At 40.3% G+C, this 19895-nt stretch overlaps 1 protein-coding gene across 1 annotated transcript in view; it reads right to left on the reverse strand.

Moving 5' to 3' along the window:
* DCX (doublecortin) overlaps positions 1–1544 on the reverse strand; it is a gene marked incomplete at its 5' end in the record, with an annotated part of 82145 nt that extends 80601 nt beyond the window's left edge. The window contains 4 exon segments of the mRNA XM_064573614.1: positions 606–991; positions 1326–1396; positions 1399–1445; positions 1448–1544. Of these exon segments, the coding sequence (XP_064429684.1) occupies positions 606–991; positions 1326–1396; positions 1399–1445; positions 1448–1544 (601 nt within the window).
* Between the last annotated feature and the right edge of the window lie 18351 nt (positions 1545–19895).

Here is a 19895-nt window from a genome sequence, read left to right on the forward strand (position 1 = left end):
AGAGTCTTTATTAAAATACCAGACATACCTCCAGCTTTCTTTGGTATTTCTCACAATGACCTCAGCCTTAGGGACACACCCTGGAGTGGGCTTTTTAGAAGCGACAGCTGAGCAGTGACCACTTACCTAAAAGTATAATCCTTTGTGAATAGGACCAGGAAGTCCTGCTTTTAGGGGGCGTATTTCCATGCGTTGCAATGCACAAGCAGTCCAAAGGATATTTGGCTATCTTTCTGTGAACCCGAACGAAGTTCCTTCCTCATTTTACAGTCCTAATGAGTTCGTGGTCTGCCTCAATAATGCTACTTAGAATTAATTATGAACAAGATCTAGAGTAAATGACACAATTGAGATTTTCCTTTGTATACCCTGGCAGATAAGCACAATGCATTGTCCCCACCATCCACGCTTCAACGCCAGCAGAGGCTAAAGGCCGAGTAGGATAATGGCTAATGGCCCCGTCAATGCCTATGGACTCAGCAGTCACAGCATCAACCTGGCGTTCTGACAAATCCATTCCCGAATCTTTTTTTCAGGGTACTCCAAGAGATGTAAGCACGGCCAAGGATGCCACCTCCCACCAAGAGCCACCACCCTTGCATTACCTTCCTCCAGTTCATCCATGCTTCCGATTTTCCTGGATCCATCAATGGTGTAAATGTAACGCACTCCCTGAGGCAGGTTGATGTTGTCAGACAGAGATCGAGTCAGGTCAGCCAGCAAGGCGTCGAAGCTGCGAAAACGGTCAGAGGACACAGCGTACACAATCCCCTTGAAGTAGCGGTCCCCATTGCGGTAGAAACGTACCTTCTTGGCTTTCTTCTCATTGCTCAGTGCCTGCAAGGTTCTGGTTCGGTAGAAGCTACAATGGGCACTGTGAGTGGGGCTGGGCAGCCCATTCATTCGTGAGCCTCGCATGTTCCTGGATGTCTTATCTCTTTCGTCAAAATGTCCAAAATCAAGTTCCATATTTTGGTGGAACCTCAGAGACCTGAGTGTGGGACAAGGGGCGGGGGTGGAAAGAGGCAAAGAAAAAGGGGGAGGGAGGAAGGAAAAAAAAAAAAAGAAAGGAATTCAAATATTAGCCAGATCCAGTTCTTCAATCTGCTGTTGTAGAAAGAACTGGTTGAAAAAAGCCCGTGACCCATCTGCTGCTTGCCCCTGACCTGCAGGAATATTGATCTTAATAGAGAAGAAGGAGGGGCTGGGGGGGGTGCTGGTGTTGGCGGGGGTGGGGTAAGAGATAGGGAGGGAGGCACTCTGGGCACTGTTCCAAACAGGGGAGAGGGAGGGATTTTGAAATCGCTTGAAATCCTGGGACTTCTTGACAGTGGCTCCTATCAAATTGTAACTTCGGGCTAAATACATTAAAACTGGCATCTGTTTCCTCACACATGTGCCCACATGACTAACAGTTGTAAATGAATCCTTAGCCTGACAGAATCCCCTTGAAGAGAATAGAAGGCGCTGGCTGAGGTTAGCATCTCCAGTTTAGGAGGCAATCTTTGTGCTTCAGTAAAATGACGACGGGAGGGGAAGGTTTTTCATTTTATTCCAAACCCCCTTTCCTACTCTAATGTGTGCCTCCCCTCCCCCCCCAATAAACCAGAATTCTCCTTTAAAGGGACAGCCTCCAGAGAATAGCTAGTGTCTTTGTGCTATTCATCAAACCCTTTCCCCACCAAGCTGGTGCAGCTATCCGACAATCATAAGAAATAAGCTGGAAAAAAAAGGATTAGAAAAATCAGTTATTTAACAAGTTATTAGCTCTGCTTTCCCCCTGGTACCATTTGGTCACAAAATCCTTTTCTTTCTTTCTTCTTTTTTTTTTTAATATGTGCTTTATCCCTCCCCAACGAGGCAGCCCCACCCCTTAATGGAATAATTTAATTGTTGAAAGATTCCCCAATGAGTCCCTGGAAAGCATATGGGACCTTTCGAAACAAGCACACCTTTCATTGTTCTGGATTTCTACCCTGACCGAAGGGGCATTTTGCCCCTCACAACAGCAATTCACCCCCAAACTTGTCTATTGCCCAGGTGCATTAGCTGAGGCAAAAGATGGGTCATTTGTCAGATTTGTTTTTTCCTCTTCTGCTGAACAAGAAAGAAAGAAAGAAAGAAAGAAAGGAAGGAAGGAAGGAAGGAAGGAAGGAAGGAAGGAAGGAAGGAAGGAAGGAAGGAAGAGGAAGGAAGGAAGGAAAGAAGAAGGGAGGAAGGAAGGGAGGGAGGAAAAAAGGAGAGAAATCAAAACATGAAACCAAACACAACAGAAGCCTCGAGCATTAGCAAAGGTAGTGACCACAGCCTAGGAACCCAACTATTAACATGCATCTCACAGATGGGGATAAAAAGACTCAGAGCCAGCAGGGCTCAGCTGCTACACACTGCCACATCGAGATATTTGCAAGGGACCAGGAGGACAGGAGATAAAGGAGGACTGGTGCCTAGGAGGCTTGCCAGGCTCTATCCCCCTTTTCCTCCAATGTCACCATGACCTGTGCTGAGCTCAGCATTGTCTCCGTCAGGCAACCTGCAGGGGTGAGAGACCCCACTTCCTCAAGACGAGTAGCAAGCATTTCCCCAGGCATGCCAGTAACATTTGGCTTTGCTTTAGGATCACGGGTGGTATTATTCTAAATCAACAACACAGTGAAAACAAATGAACATCAAACTCACTTTTCCAAAGGAAAATCCCAGGTAGAGGCTTAGGAAAAAATCCGATAGAATAAGGCAAAATAAAATTTAAGAAAAAAAAAAGGAGAAGGAGAGAAAGGGAGAGAGGGTTAGAGCAAGTGTGTTGCCTTGTGCTTTTCCCGCTTGGCATCTGTTACATTCTGCCTGAAAATCACCGAAAGCCCCACTCACCGGTTTTCTGCTGGTTGGGTGGAGATGCTGAGAGAAAGAAAACCAATCTCTCTATGCCTTTGTTGTCTGAGCTCCAAGCAAGAAATTCCTGCCAGGGTGGATAGATGCCTTCTAGGTCCTAGTGCCTTGTCCAGCTTCTCCCCTATAACTCAGGCTTAGTGAATCCCCCCAACTCCTAAGATTAATTACATGCTTTTTTTTTTTCAATTCTCAGGCTGCATTAACAGCTAGGAAGGTTTAATTTATAACCGACAGGAAATTGCAGGGTAGCAAAAAGATTGCAGAGGCAAGGGCAGAATATTCTAATGAGCAATGTGCTAGCCCCCCCACACCCCCTTTTTAAAGGAAATTGGCAATTTCACTTGGTCAAAACCTTGGCCTAATCTGCCCGGGGATCAGACTCAGGTAGTCAAACCAGGCTTCTTAGAAATTGTAGCTCTCTTCCTCTCACCTTCTTGAGACAAAACAATCAAACCTGAACGTTCTTGAAGGCATCCTTAGTTCATGCATCCAACAACCGGTCGTTTTTGAATTAAGGTCAGTGGAGTAGACTACGAGGAAGAACAAAAAGGACAAGACAAGGGAAAAGAGTTCCAGAATTTCATGGGGGATGATGTCGGAAAAAGGACCCCAAAGACCTTTTAGCTTGCTGTAATAATCTGGTTAATGGGATCTGTGGCGTTTACCTATGAGAGTTTGTGAGTTTGAATCCAACCCAGAGACGTTTCCATGTGAAGTGAGTCTGATGGCTACAAGATGAATATTAATGGCTCCTCAAATTTCCTATTGGTTACAAAATGTCTTCTTTATATCAAATATGTTAGAAAAGGGAAGGAAGCAACCACATTAAATTTATTAAATCAGATCAAACTATAAGACAAAAGAAGAGAAAGGTGAGAGAGTAAAGGAGGGGCGGGCTACCATCTTCACAACTGAGACTACATGTATTAACAGGTAGAGTCTTGACCTACCATGACTCCATTGTCACTTGGCTTCCAGAAAGCTCAGAGCTAATAGCAGGCTCCTTAATGATCTTCTTTCTGATTCCTAATACAATTAACCCTCCTTTTTAGATATAGCTGTTGAATAGGTGAAGCATTTTTTGGTGCATGTGTTTTACTGTAAGATGCCTCAAAGTGGGATTTAAAAAATGACATTCCTTTTTGGGAAGGTGTTGGCAAAGCAAGTCTAAGATCGCTGTGTTAGTGAGGTAGACAGCCTCCGTGTGCAACCTGCCTAGTCAAGGCTGCCCACTTTGCTGCTGTTCTTCTGGCTTCTAAATAACAACCTCAGAGGGTCGCCTGTGGCCAGTGTGTTCTCTTCCATTTGTTTCTGCCTTACACTGTGGCCATCTTTGGAAAGATCAGGGTTATTCAGGTCAAGGGCAGACACATATCAAGGAATAAGGGCAGGGAAATATGGAAATTCCGGACAATGGTTGTAGCTTCCTTGTCCAGCAAGGTGAATGTCTTAATTTTTTTTTATTTTTTATTTTATTTTATTTTTTTAAAGATTTTATTTATTTATTCATGAGAGACAGAGAGAAACAGAGGGAGAAGCAGGCTCCCAAGGAGCGGGAAGCCCGATGCGGGACTCGATCCCAGGATCCTGGGATCACGACCTGAGCCGAAGGCAGACGCTTAACCATCTGAGCCACCCAGGCACCCTCTTAATTTTTTTTTAATGATTTTATTTATTTGTCAGAGAGAGAGCAAGCGATCACAAGCAGGGGGAGCGACAGGCAGAGGGAGAAGCAGGCTTCCTGCTGAGCAAGGAGCCCGATGCGGGACTCGATCCTAGGACCCCGGGATCACGACCTGAGCTAAAGGCAGATGCTTAACCGACTGAGCCACCCAGGCGTCCCTGAATGTCTTAATATTTTTATTGCACATCATAAGCATTTCATAAATATATGGTGATCGGTTTTGTATCGGGACTCAATTTTTTTTTATTTTCTGGGGAGGATAGAAGAATAGATGGGATGATAAAAAAACATAAAGGATTTAGAATAGATTTTAGAAGGATTTCCTCATGATATAGGCTTTGCAACACTACTGTGGAAGCCGCAAAATGTCTGGGGTAGATGATTTCATTTGTTTATATCCATCAAAGAGCAGATGGGTGAACAAGATCAAGGTTTCCCTGTGTGAGGTATGTGGATGTTAACAAGTGGTCTTTAAAAACAAACAAACAAAAATGGTTCTTTGGTCAAAAATTTTTTAAAAGTGGGGGGATAAACAAAATTTGTTTTCTTTACCATAAAACTTCTCCTTTAATATGCATAAAATATGGCATTTGTCTCCAAAAAAGCAATTTAGTATAAAGGGCTTCCTGCTTTAAAAACAACAACAGCAACAACTCAGGGGCACCTGGATGGCTCAGTCGTTAAGCGTCTGCCTTCGGCTCAGGTCAGGATCCAGGGTCCTGGGATGGAGCCCAGCTTCCGGCTCCCTGCTCAGCGGGGAGCCTGCTTCTCTCTCCCTCTACACTCCCCCTGCTGTGCTCTCTCTTTCTCTCTCTCAATCTCTCAAATAAATAAATAAAAATTTTTAAAAAGCTCAGAACCTCTTTTTCCAGGGCATCTCATAAACTAATGTTTTGTGGATCAACCTTTTGCAAAAACTGGGCTAGATCATCTCACAAACATATTTTCTCTCAAAGAGCTCTCAGCTACTCATCAACATTTTTCTTTCACTTCCTGAAAGGAGAGGAATCACTGACAGAAAAGAAGAGCTCAGGCGTGAGTCCAGGGAGCATCTTTATGTATGGAAGTCAACTTCGAAGATCAAGGGAGAGTCATGGTTGAGGGCTCAATGGAGTGAAGAAATTGAAGAAAAAGTACAGCAACCCCATTGTGGGAAAAGTAGCAGTAAGACCTTTTTGAGGCATTCCCATGTGCTCACACTCACTGCCCCCAGGGAGCTTAAAGACTCATTGAGGAGACAGGACAAGAATATGTATCTTGCAAAAATCATGAAGGGGAAGGGCTTAGATCGTTCTTGATATGTTGTGGTCTGTCTGGGTTAATCAAACTCAGCTTAAAGAGCAGGCTCAGGTAGCAAGACCATTCATCACACACACACACACACACACACACACACACACACACACAATCACTAGAGTACATTACCTAAAAAAAAAACCACAGAGAGTAGGATCTGGGGTGGAGCAGGGTAAGCAACAGGAAGCGAAGTTGAAAATATATACAAACTGTTTACGGGGACCACAAAACAATAAAGTACATAGGAATAAATCTAACAAATGTGTACAGAACCTTTATTGAGAAAATCATAAAATGATTGAGGAACATAAAAGAAACTGTGAATAAATGTAGAACCAGACCATGCTTATGGATGGCAAGAGGCAATGTTGTAAGGGTATCAACCCTCCCCAAAGTAATCTATATATATGAAGGAAATCTAATAAAAACCCCAACAGAAATTTTTGTGAAATTCATAAATATCAGTTGCTGTGAAATATCTGTTATTATAAGGGTTAATTGAGTAAATATATGTAAAGTGCTTGGAACAAACCCTGGCACATAGTATATATGGTAAAAGTATTAGTTTTTATTTTCCCTCAAATACTCACAGGGCATCTGCTTCACTTCTTTCAAATCTTTGCCCCAATAGCAACTTCTTGACAAGGCCAACATAGACCACCCTATTTAAAGTTACAACTTTCCCGCTCAAGGAAGCAGTCCCAATTTACTTTATCCTGCTCTGTTTTTTCCATAACAATTATCGTCTTCCAGCATACTACATAATATACCTATTTATTATGTTTATTATATATCTTGCCAAGTAGAATATAAGCTCCACAAGGGCAGGAATATTCTAACAGCTTTAATAAAATACAATTCACCATACCGATAGTAATATTTTTGTTTGTTTTTATTTTTTAGGGTTTATTTATTTATTTGAGAGAGAGAGGGAGTGTGTGTGTGTGTGTGTGTGTGTGTGTGTATGAGAGGGAAGAAGGGCAGAGGCAGAGGGAGAGAGTCTCAAGCAGACTCCTCACTGAGTGCAGAACCCTATGGGGCTCGATCTCATGACCCTGAGATCATGACCTAAGCTGAAATCAAGAGTCGGACCCTTAACTGACTGAACCACACAGGCACCCTTGTTTGTTTTTAATACTGTATTCAAAATGCCAAGAACAATGTCTAACACATAGTAGGTTTGGGGATTTTTAAATTGGATTCAGTAAGGGAAGCATGGAATATTCAATAGATGGTTTGGGACAATTAACTTTCATATGGAAAAAAATTAAATTAGATCCACACCTCACACCATACATAAAATAAACTCCAGATGTCTTAAAGTCCTGAATATAAAGAACAGAACTTTACAATTATTAGACTAAAATATGGGAGATTCTCTTTAAATCTTTGTGGTTTAAAAAAAAAAGACTTTTTTTAACCAAGACGAAAAAGCAGAAATCTCATAGGAAAATATTTGTAAATTTGATTACATGAAAATTTAAAGCATCTGAAGGTGAAAGACAGCATTCAAGCATTAAAAGATAAGTAACAAATTGAGAAAAGATATTTGAATTTTATATAACAAACAAGGATTAATGTCCTGAAATATATAATATAAAGTTGTATCAATAAGGCAAAGGCAAAGCTCCAATAGAAAAAATAAATGAGCGAAGGATTAGTCCAGGTTGTTCATAGGAGAGGAAACCTGGAATGGCCAATAAACATGTGAAAATATGCTCAACCTCACACATAACTAGGGAAATCCAAGTTAAAACAGAAATTACGTATTTTGCAACCGTGAGATTGGTAGAAATTTTATAAATATGGCGAAGACAAAAAAACAGCTGGAACTCATACAGTGTTGAAGGAAACATAAATTGGTACAATTTTGGAGAGCAGTTTTGGGCAGTAGCTAGTAGATTTGAAAGTAGGTATCAATCTAGGACCCAGAAATTTCATTCCTAGATACCCATGCAAGAGGAATGCTCACACACGGGTTCAAAGAGACCATTACAAGGACATTTATAAAAGTATTATTTGAAATGTGGAAAAATGAAAACAACCCAAATGCCCATCATCGGCATACTAATTTGATCAGTGGTTATTCATACGTGGAATGTTATACACAGTAAAATAGAATAAATGAGCGTTAAGTGTAAGTGGTGATGCACAGATTTCTGCGCAGCCATAAGTTTTCATTTCTCTGGTAATGAAATGCCCAGGAGAGCAATTGCAGAGTCATATGATACTTGCATGTTTAATTTTATAAGAAACTGCTAAACTTTCTTCCAGAGTGACTTAAAATTTTACTTTCTCACCAGCAATGTATGAGAGACCCAGTTCCAGTGCATCCTCACCAGCATTTGAGATTTTTATTTTAGCCATTCTAATAGATGTGTCGCGATATCCCTTTATGGTTTTAATTTGCATTTCCCTAATGTGTCATAGTGTTGAATATCTTTCATGCGCTTATTTTCCAACTGTGTATCTTCTTCAGGGAGATGACTCTGTGCCTTTTGCTCATTTCCTAATTGAATTGCCGGGTTGGTTTGTTTGTTTAAAGATTTTATTTTTATGTAATCTCTACACCCAACATGGGACTCAGACTTAGAACCTTTGAGATCAAGAGTCTCCGGCTCCACCAACAGAGCCAGCCAGGCACCCCCATTTTTAATGTTGAGTTTTGAGAGTTTATTATATATTCTAGATATGTCCTTTGTCAGATATGTGGTTTGCAAATATATTCTCTCAGACTGTTGCTTGTTTTTTCATCCTCTTGACATGGTCTTCCATAGAGCGCAAGTCTTAATTTATTTTTTAAGGATTGTGCTTTTTAAAAAGATTTTTTATTTGAGTATAGTTGACACACAAGGTTACGTTAGTTTCAGGTGTACAATATAATGATCCAACACCTCTATACGTTCTACTCTGCTCACCACAAGTGTAGCTCCCATCTGTCACCATACAACACTATTACAATGGCATTGACTATATTCTCTACGCTGTAACTTTTATTCCCGTGACTAATTCATTCCGTAACTGGAAGCCTGTATCTCCCGTTCTCCTTTACCCATTTTGCCCATCTCCCCATCAGTTTGTTCTCTGTGTTTATAGATCTGATTCTGCTTTTCGTTTGTGTATTCATTTGTTTCGTTTTTTAGAGTCAACATATGAGTGAAATCACATGCTATTTGTCTTTCTCAGTCTGACTTATTTCACTTAGCATAACGCCCTCTAGGTCCATCCATGTTGTTGCAAATGGCAAGATCTCATCTTTTTTTATAGGTGTGTGTGTGTGTGTGTGCGTGTGTGTACCACATCTTCCTTATCCATTCACCTATCAATGGACACTTGGGCTGTTTCCATGTCTTGGCTATTATAAATAATGCTGCAATAAACCTAAGGGTGCCTCTGTCTTTTCAGATAAATTTTTTCATTTTCTTTGTGTAAATACCAAGTAGTGGAATTATTGGATTATATGGTCTATCTATTTTTAACTTTTTGAGGCAACTCTATACTGTTTTCTTTTTAAAAGATTTTACTATTTATTTATTTATTTGAGAGAGAGCACGAGAGCAAGAGTGAGAAAGAGAGAACACAAGCAGGGTGAGGGGCAGAGGGAGAAGCAGACTCCCCACTGAGCAGGGAGCCTGATTTGGGGCTGGATTCCAGGACTCGATCCCGGGACTCTGGGATCATGACCTGAGCCGAAGGCAGACGCTTAACCCACTGAGCCACCCAGGTGCCCTTCCACACTGTTTCCCACAGGGGCTGCACTAACTTACATTCCCACCAAGAGTGCACAAGGGTTCCTTTTTCTCCACATCCTCGCCAAAGCTTGTCATTTATTTTTTTATTATTATTATTCTAGCCTTCTGACAGGTGTAAGGTGATACCTCATTGTGGTTTTGCTTTGAATTTCCCTGACAGTTAGTGACGTTGAGCATCTTTTCATGTGTCTATTGGCCATCTGGATGTCTTCTTTGGAAAAATGTCTATTCACGTCCCCTGCCCATTTTTTAAATAGGATTGTTTGGGGTTTTTTTTGGTGTTGAGTTGCATAAATTCTTTATATATTTTGGATATTAACCCCTTACTGGATAGATCGTTTGCAAATATCTTCTCCCATTCATTAGATTGCCTTTTTGTCTTGCTGATGGTTTCCCTTGCTGTGCAGAAGCTTTTTTATTTTGATGTAGTCTCATTTGTTTATTTTTGCTTTTGTTTCCCTTGCCTTTAGGAGACCTATCTAGAAAAACGTTGCTAATGTCAGAGAAGTTACTACCTGTGTTTTCTTCTAGGACTTTTATGGTTCAGATCTCACATTTAGATCTTCAATCCATTTTGAGTTTACTTTTGTGTGTGGTGTTAGAAGGTGGTCCAGTTTCATTCCTTTACATGTAGCTGTCTGTTTTCCCAGCACCATTTACTGAAGAAACTGTCTTTTCCCCATTGTATATTCTTGCCTCCTTTGTCATAGATTAATTGACCATATAAGTTTGGGTTTCTTTCTGGGCTCTCTGTTTTGTTCCATTGGTCTGTGTGTTTTTGTGTCAGTACTATACTGTTTTGATTACTCTAGCTATGTGGTATAGTTTGAAACCCAGGAGCATGTTATCTCCAGCTTTATTCTTATCTCTAACAATTTCTCAAGATGGCTTTGGCTATTGGCAGTCTTTTGTTGTTTATGGATTGTGCTTTTGGTGTTGTGTCTAGAACTCTTCATAAAGCCTAGGTCCTGAAGTTTTCTCCTATGTTATATTCTAAAAGTTTTATAGATGTATGCTTTACATTTAAATCTAAGATCCATTTTGAGTTCATTTTTGTTTAAGCTGTGAAGTTTAGATTGTAGTTCATATTTTTTGTCTATGGCTATGTAGTTGCTCCAGCACCATTCGTTAAAAAGATTATCTTTCCTCCATTGAGTTATTTTTTCACCTTCATCAAAAGTCAATTGAATATATTTATGTGAGTCTATTTCTGTGTTCTCTATTCTAGCCCATGGATTTCTGTGTCTATCCCTCCTCCAATATCAAACCATCCTGATTACTGTAACTATAAAAAAGCTTTTGAAATCGGGTAAACTGATTTCTCCCATTTTACTCTTTTTCAAAATTGTTTTGGCTATTCTAGGTCCTTTGCCTTTCCATAGAAATTTTATAATCTTGTCTGTATCTATCAAATATCTCAGCAAGATTTTTGATAGGAATTGGGTTAAACCTATCTACCAGTTAGAAGAGAATTGACGTCTTTCTATATTGTGTCTTCCAATCCATGTACGTGACATGTCTCTCCATTTATTTATATCTTCTTTGATTTCTTTCCTCAATGTTTTATAATTTTCAGCATACACATCCTATACATGTCTTGTTAGATATATCCCTAAGATTTTTTTAAAGGATTGTATATGGTATTATACTTAAAATTTTGCTTTCTGCATGTTCGTTGTTAGTAAATAGAAATGCAATTGATTTTTGTATATTGACCTGACACTTTGCAAATGTGCTGAATTCACTTATTAGCTCCACAAGTTTTTTTGTAATTGTCTTGTGATTTTCTATGTAGATCACGTCATCTGCAAAAAGAGATGGCTTTATTCCTTTCCAATCAGAATACCTTTTATTTCATTTTTTGCCTTATTGCCTGAGGCCAAATCTTCTTATTGTTCTATATTGAAGAGCAGTGGTGAGAATGGACATCCTTAACTTGTTCCCAGTCTTTAGCTGGAAAACATTTAGCCCTCTCATCATTAAGTATGATACTAACTGTAAGTTCTTCTTCTTTTTGGGGGGGGGGTAGATGTTCTTTATCAAATGGAGTTTTCCGAGGGCTTTCAAAAAAATAATGAATGGATGTTGAATTTTGTCAAATGTTTTTTCTGCATGTATTGATTTGATCATGTGATTTTTTTCTTCTGTAATCTGTTAATATGATTGAGTACATAGATTTTCAAAATCTGTATACTTTTGCATGTCTGATATATTTCTCAATGACTTATTTAGTTTGAATCAAATATGAGTTGTCAGTATTTCTTCAAAATAATGAAAAATTACACAGACATGTGAAAACATAAGCAGAGTTAGCAATCAGGTAATCAAAATATTTGATATAAAGCATACACAGGCAAAGAAAAGAAGAGAGAAAAAAACTAGCTAGAAAGTGCAGTAGTACTCAACTCTGCCTTCACAATAGAATCAAATGGGAGGCTTTTACAAACTATTCTTGACTGTGATTTAATTGATCTGGTGTAGTTCCCAAGCATTAATACTTTTTAAAGCTACCCTAGTCATTCTAATGTATAGCCAAAGGCATAGTGGAAAGAATCTAATAAGGTAAACTTTGGAGTCAGATCTGACTGGGGATCCCAGTTATTCCTTGTATGACCTTGAGCAAATTAGTGGAGTTTATCTATAAAATAGGGATAATATAAGGGTTGTTTTAAGGAATAAACGAAACATCATATGTAAATTTCCTTGCAGTATGCATGGTGTGTATAAAAATACATTTATATGTATTTATTTATTTTTTTATATGTATTATCTGTAAAAATACAGACTCCCAGAATATAGAAGTATCACGTACAACATATAAGAAGTACCCATAGAGGGAGGGATGGCCCCCTTCTTTGCCTTTCCTTCTCCCTACTGGCTGAAACGTGAATGATATGATTTGTGTGCAAGCAGCCTGTTGCACCTGGAAGTGGAAGGCAGGTTTTGAGAATGGCAGAATGACAAGATAGACTGAAGCCTGGTGATCATGGGGCAACCATATCATCCCTGAGAAACTTCTTTACAAACTTTGTTTATGTAATAGAGAAATAAGCTTATATCTTCTTGAGCCACCACTGTTTACAGTTTCTTCCCTTTCTCTATTATGCCTGATACAACAACAACAACAACAAAAATGATTCAATACATAGTCATGCTTGAAATCACTCTTGACAGGCTCTTGAGAGGGACATGTGAAAGACAAGGAGTAGATGGGTTCTGATTAAAGAAGGAAACCACAGCTTGGGACACACATGGGAGAGCACAGTAGAGTATTCTTACAGATGACGAAAGCACCACAGGAGTTCTCCATGCCAAAAGGTAAAAACTAAGACGAAGGAGCTGCCTTAGAGGCAACTACTCAGTATCCCAGGAGGAAAAGCCAGAAGACTCAAATTTTGCCCATCCCTTTTGTCACTACATACAGTAACAGAGGGATCTCTCTTGAAGTGAAAGCAATAAGTATGGGAGCTTAAGGCAGTGAGATAGTCTAGTATGTTGGGTGATGGGCAATGGCCAAGCAGCATTTATGAAAAATAGAGAGGCACACAGATTTATCAAGGTGCCCTTCTCATGGCATGTTCTCCAGCTCACCCACTCTGATTGGAAACAGCAGCTCTACCTATTCCCTCTATTCTCCGAAACAGGTTGCCCAAACAGACAGAACAGATAGTCTAAAAAGAAATCTCAACCACAGAGAGAAGTATATAATAAGAGAATCATCAAACATTTAAACAAAGAACATAACATGAAATACGGACAAAAAACTCAACAAATAAAAAGACTTTCATCAGACAAATGGTCTTGAGAGAAAAATTTCTCAGAACATAAGTATAAAATGATCATAATAATTTTAGAATGATAAGAGATCACATCTATGAAAGAACAAGTAGTTTTGAAACAGTAACAGGTAAATATGAAAAAAATAAGAAATTTTTAAAAATAAATACCATGGATAAAATTAAAATGTAAGTAAATGGGGGACGCCTGGGTGGCTCAGTCGGTTAAGCATCTGACTTTGGCTCAGGTCATGATCCCAGGGTCCTAGGATCGAGTCCCGCATTGGGCTCCCTGCTCCGTGGGGAGCCTGCTTCTCCCTCTGCCTCTGTCTCTCTCTCTGTCTCTCATGAATAAATAAATAAAATCTTTGGGCGCCTGGGTGGCTCAGTTGGTTAAGCGACTGCTTTCGGCTCAGGTCATGATCCTGGAGTCCCGGGATCGAGTCCCGCATCGGGCTCCTTGCTCAGCGAGGAGTCTGCTTCTCCCTCTGACCCTCTCCCCCTCATGCTCTCTCTGTCTCAAATAAATAAATAAAATCTTTAAAAAAATAAAAATATAAAATGTAAGTAAATGGACTGAAAAAAGATTTGTAATGGATACAAGTAGAGATCAAATCGAGCTGGAAAATTGCGCTGATGCATTCTCCCAAAGCATAGGATAAAGGATAGAATGGTGGAAAGTAGTAAAGAAAAGGTGAGATGCATGAAGGACAGACCAATCAAGAAATTTCCACATTTGTCTAATAGGAGTTCTACTGAATAAAAATTAAGAGAATAGATGGGGATCAATATCTGAAGAATAAATAGCAAAACAAAAAACCAAAACAAAAACACTTCCTAGAATTGAAGTCATGAATATTCAGATTGAAAGGACCCTTTAAGTGACAAGGAGGAGGACTTATAAAAACAAGAATGGTAATTAAAAAAAAAAACTTTAAACCTAGACACATCACAGTGTAATTTTGGTGCATCAAACATAATGGGAAAACACTAAAAACGTTGAAAGATAAGTAAAGATCACCTACAATGGAACAAGAAGTTTGACATCAGACCTGCCATTAGCAACATCAGACATGAAAGCAATGGAGCATTTCTTCAAATTGTTGAGTGAAAATAATGTTGAACCTCGGATTTAATTACCAAGTCAAACTATTATAGAAGTGGGAGAGAGAAATAAAGCCATTTTGGACAGAGGTGAACCCAGAATCCTTACCAACCACAGAAACTCTTAGAAATCATTATTAGAGAATATACTTCGGCAAAAAGAAACATAATTTGTGGAAAGTAATGGTGTCAAAGAAACAATGAGAAATCATTTGTGTACTATTTACAGAATTAAAAATTAATTGTAAAAAATATGAGATGCAACCTATTTCCAACCTGGGAGAAGGTTTGCAAGTGTCAGTTCAGTGAAAGGTATTACCCATAAATTTGGCTCAAACTGGGATGCCTGGGTGACTCAGTTGGTTGAGCGCCTGCCTTTGGCTCAGGTCACGATCCCGGGGTCCTGGGATCGAGTTCCCTGCTCAGTGGGGACCCTGCTAATCCCTCTGTCTGCCACTTGCCCTTCTTGTGAGTGCTCTCTTTCTCTCTCTCTCTGACAAATAAATAAAATAAAATTTTTAAACAAAAAAATTTTTGCTCAAACCAAGCAAAACATTCTGTTCTCACTCTACATCAACAAAGGGAATGTGAATGCTTAGGTCATTTTTCCAGAAGTTTAGAAGGGCATGAGGGATGTCTCTGGTCACTGGCCTAGTTTAAATCCCAGGAAACAAATTCTAGAAAGAGATCCATTCCTGGTCTAAAACATCCTTGTGTGGAACAAAATGAAAGAAGGCAGAAAACTGACCTATACGATAGTGTTCTCAAGAGATTTCATTTCACAGAGTATTTCCTGAGCCTCTGCTCTGCCAGGCTCTGGGCAGGCACTGAAGGGAGCAATGATGAGAAGAGGAAGAGTGGGGCGCCTGGGTGGCTCACTTGGTTGAGCGTCTACCTTCGGATCATGATCTCAGGGTCTTGGGATCGAGTCCCGCATCGGGCTCCCTGCTCAGTGGAGAGTCTGCTGTTCCCTCTCCCTCTGCCCCTCCCCCTGCTTGTGTGCTCTCTCTCTCTCTCAAGTAAATAAATAAAATATTTTTTAAAAAAAGAAAAGAAAAAGAGGAAGTGGAAGATCCTTGTCTTTGAAGAATTGGCATTCCTGATGGAGTCGTTTGGAAAAGAAGGGGGCTTTCAGACGAAGCTAGTAAGTTAAAGACATGGGCGAGAGACAGACCCACATTGGCATTTTAGGAAGCTCAATGGGGTAGAAAGTACAGGAGGACTCTGTACCCCGGAAATCTGAAAGCAAAGAAACCAACTAGAAGCTAATGCAGTAATTACAGGCATTTAGTGAAAGTGGCTTTATGGAAGCTGGGAGGGACAAGCATGGGAAATGAGTAAGGTTTCTGTAATCAAACCCTAGAGATTCTATCTTTTGTTGCATATTTAAAATATAGTTCTCTCTTAAGAAGCCATGTGACATAGCGGAATTAGCTGCATGACTCCAAACAAGTTATTGAATCTCACTGAGCTTCCGTTTACTCAGCTACAAAATGTAAATACGAATAGGGCCAACCCTGTAGGAATTGTGCAAGAATTAAATGAAATAATGGATACAAAGTTCGGAGCCCGTAGGTGATGATAATTAATACTAACTATGATTTATAGAGCTACGGTTAAAAATTACCGTACAGGTATGTTATTGAATTTTTGTGTGTATGTCACCTAGTGCAGTTGCCATGGCTACATAACTAATTACCTGAAAACTTAGAAGCGTAAATCAACCACTTATTATGGCCATGGATTCTGTGGGTCAGGAATTTGGACAGGGCACAGCAGGGATGCTCCATAATGTCTGGGGCCTCACCTGGAATACTCAGAGGCTGGCGGCTGGAGCCACCTCGAGGCTAGATCACATGTCTGGTGGTTGATGCTGCCTGTCACCTGAGGGCCTCGGGTCCCCTCCATACTGAGCCTGTCTATGTGGTCTCCCTATGTGGGGTAGTTGAGCCTGGTGGCTGCGTCAAAGAAGCTGTGTCTTTATGACGAACTAGCTTCAGAAATAAGATAACCTCACTTCTACTGCATGTAAGTGATTGCAGCAGTCATAAGCCATAACCCAGACTTGAGGGAAAGAAACATAAAGCCCACCCCATCAGTGGGAGGAATATCGAGATCATAGTTTAAGAACACATGAGGTGCGGGGCGCCTGGGTGGCTCAGTTGGTTGGGCGACTGCCTTCGGCTCAGGTCATGATCCTGGAGTCCCGGGATCGAGTCCCGCATCGGGCTCCCTGCTCAGCAGGGAGCCTGCTTCTCCCTCTGACCCTCCCCCCTCTCATGTGCTCTCTGTCTCTCATTCTCTCTGTCTCAAATAAATAAATAAAAATCTTTAAAAAAAAAAAAAGAACACATGAGGTGAGACATACTGTTGTGGTTTCGTGGGAAAATACAATTTTCCATATAATCCAAATTTGGGAGTTAAAAGAGCAAATGTCAGATGGGATCCCAAGGTTTCCTCTGCCTATAGAATGGTATAATTGCTATTCTTAGTATCGACTAGCACCCTTCAAAATTCTTTAGCCCTCAAAAAGGAGAATTTTGTTATCCAGTCTTCCCAGGTGTTTGGGTGGGAGCTCAACTTCTTTTCATTAGAAATGACTACACATTCGGAGTGCCTGGGTGGCTCAGTCGTTAAGCGTCTGCCTTTGGCTCAGGTCATGATCCCAGGGTCCTGGGACCGAGCCCCGGATAGGGCTCCCTGCTCGGCGGGAAGCCTGCTTCTCCCTCTCCCACTCCCCCTGCTTGTGTTCCCTCTTTCGCTGTGTCTCTCTCTGTCAAATAAATAAATTAAACAAATAAATAAAAAATCTTTAAAAAGAGAGAGAAAGAAATCACTATACATTCAACAGAAGAATGACTTCCTTATGAGATAATGACTCTCTACAATCTATTTCATCTATTCAGAAATTTTATATTTATTGTAGTAACCATCACCACAACCTTGATGGACTATTATGGTGCCCATTTTACAAATTTAGACTCCGAAAGGCCAAGGTAGTAGTCGTCAGGATTCGGATCCAGCTCAGATTCCAAAGTCTAACTTTTCTCTGTTACAATTATTGCCTCTCCACTGGAAATAATTAAGTAGACTGGAAGGATCGTCAGTTAGAGATGCTAAAGAGGGAAGTCCTACACCAAGTGGGAGTTTGGATCAGGACATCTAAGATTCTAAGATTCTTTTCTAAATTTATACATATACTCTTTGCCAATACAAAATGATTTCTATCCTACAGGATCTTATATGATATCATATCACCAGCTGTTAATCCTGCATTGCAAGTTCACCAATTCAGAGACATGTTATATAGTGAGTAAGCTCATGAACTTTGGAGTCAGACAGACCTTGGTTTGATTCCTGGTTTTGCCATTTACTACCTACGTATTTGGATAAATACACAGGATGAATATAGCTGCCAGTGAAAGAACAATTGATGAAAAGTGGCTTAAACAACAAATCTGGGGACAATTACAGGGTTCTCAATTCAGTGGCTCATCAGGAAACTGGTGCTTTCCATGTATTCCCTCTGCCCTCCCCAGTTTGTCATCAGTGTCCGATTGTTTGAGCCACGAGGTTACACATGTTCTAGGCATCATGCGCAGAACCATCCATTTTAAGTAACAGGAAAGACCTTTCTTTCCATGAGTGTCTTTTTATTCTCAGTGAAAATCTCTCCTAGAAATCCCTCAGCAGACCTCCATTCAAGTCCCATTGGCTAGGATTAGTTCCATTTCCATGCAGAAATCAATTATTGGCAAGGGGAATGAGATCCCTGGTTGGCTAAAATTAATCATGATTCATCTCCTCAGGATTGGAAGGAGTTCCACCCCCCTCCCCCCAAAATAATCATGACTACCCTAAAGAAGGTGAAAAAATCGAGGTTCTATTATTGAGGAAGAGTGGAAAGGACCAATAAAGTCTGCTTTAGTACTTAACATTCCTGAGCCTCACTGTGGGGTCATAGTACCTTTTTCCTCAAAGAAATGCTGTGATTTTTTTTAAAAAAAGATTTCATTTATCTATTTGAGAGAAAGCGATCATGAGCAGGGGAGAAAAAATCATGATCATGATTTTTTTTTTAAAAGATTTCATTTATCTATTTGAGAGAAAGCGATCATGAGCAGGGGAGAGGGGCAGAGGGAGAAGCAGGCTTCCCGCCGAGCAGGGAGCCCAATGCGGGACTTGATCCCAGGACCCTGGGATCATGACCTGAGCCGAAGGCAGATGCTTAACCGACCGAGCCCCCCAGGTGCCCCAGAACTGCTGTGATACTAAACAAGATAGCTCTTGTTAAGTGCTCAGTAAATGTCAGCTGTTAATGTGGTGGTTGATCTTATTATTTGGTTTTTAATTCAGTATCTCATCAACAGCTGGTCCTTTCCATATTCTCCTTCTGTCCCTCACAGCTTGATGTCAATGGCTGGATTCATGGCCAGAAGATGGATACAGCAACTCTAGGCATCATATGCAAATAATGTCTATGATCCTCAGTTTCTCAATCTGTAAAACAGGCATATTTCTATTTACCTCAAAGATTTGGTGCGAGGAATAAATGACACGGTTCATATAAGAGCTCAATAAAATCAGCTACTACTGTTGCCATCACCCCGGACAGCGCCTGGCATATTGCCGAGCATAAAGCAAGCACGCAACAAATGGTAGCTGTTGTTGTAAATAAACAGTTGCACGTCTGGCCTGTGCAAGAAAGGGCTGGATGATTCGTGAACCTCGGTTAAACAAAATCTTTTTTAAGAGATTTATTTATTTATTTTAGAAAGAGAGCACACACAAGCAGAGGGCAGGGCAGAAGGAGAGGGAGAGAATTTCAGGCAGGCTCCCTCCAACTCCCCGCTGAGCATGGAGCCTGATGAGGGGCTCCATCCATCTCAGCACCCCGAGATCATGACCTGAGCCTGAAATCAAGAGTTGGCCGCTTAACTGACTGAGCCACGCAGGCGCCCTAAGCAAAACCTTCTTACAAACAACATCGAAAGCAGAAATGACAAAGGAAAAAATAGATACCTTGGACTTTATCAAAATTAAAAACATTTGAGCTTCAAATGACAGCATCATTTGAAGAGAAAGTAAAAAGACAACCTGCAGAATAGGAGAAAACATTGGCAAATCATATAGCTGACAAGAGACTTGTATGATAGGATATATAAAGACTCCTGCAACTCAAAGGAAATCAACAAATAACCCAATTAAAAATGAGCAAAGGATATGATAGACTTTTCTCCAAATAAGATAGTGTAATGGCCAATAAGCACATGAAAAGAGGTTCAGCATCATTGGTCATTAGGGAAATGCAAATCAAAACCAAATTGAGATACTGCTTCATACCTACTAGGATGGCAGAATCATAAAGACAGATAATGACAAGTATTGGCCAGA

This window comes from Mirounga angustirostris, unplaced genomic scaffold, assembly GCF_029215605.1.
Source record: "Mirounga angustirostris isolate CCGP_5_RB_7025 unplaced genomic scaffold, mMirAng1.0.hap1 SCAF_11, whole genome shotgun sequence".
Classification (NCBI taxonomy): domain Eukaryota; kingdom Metazoa; phylum Chordata; class Mammalia; order Carnivora; family Phocidae; genus Mirounga; species Mirounga angustirostris.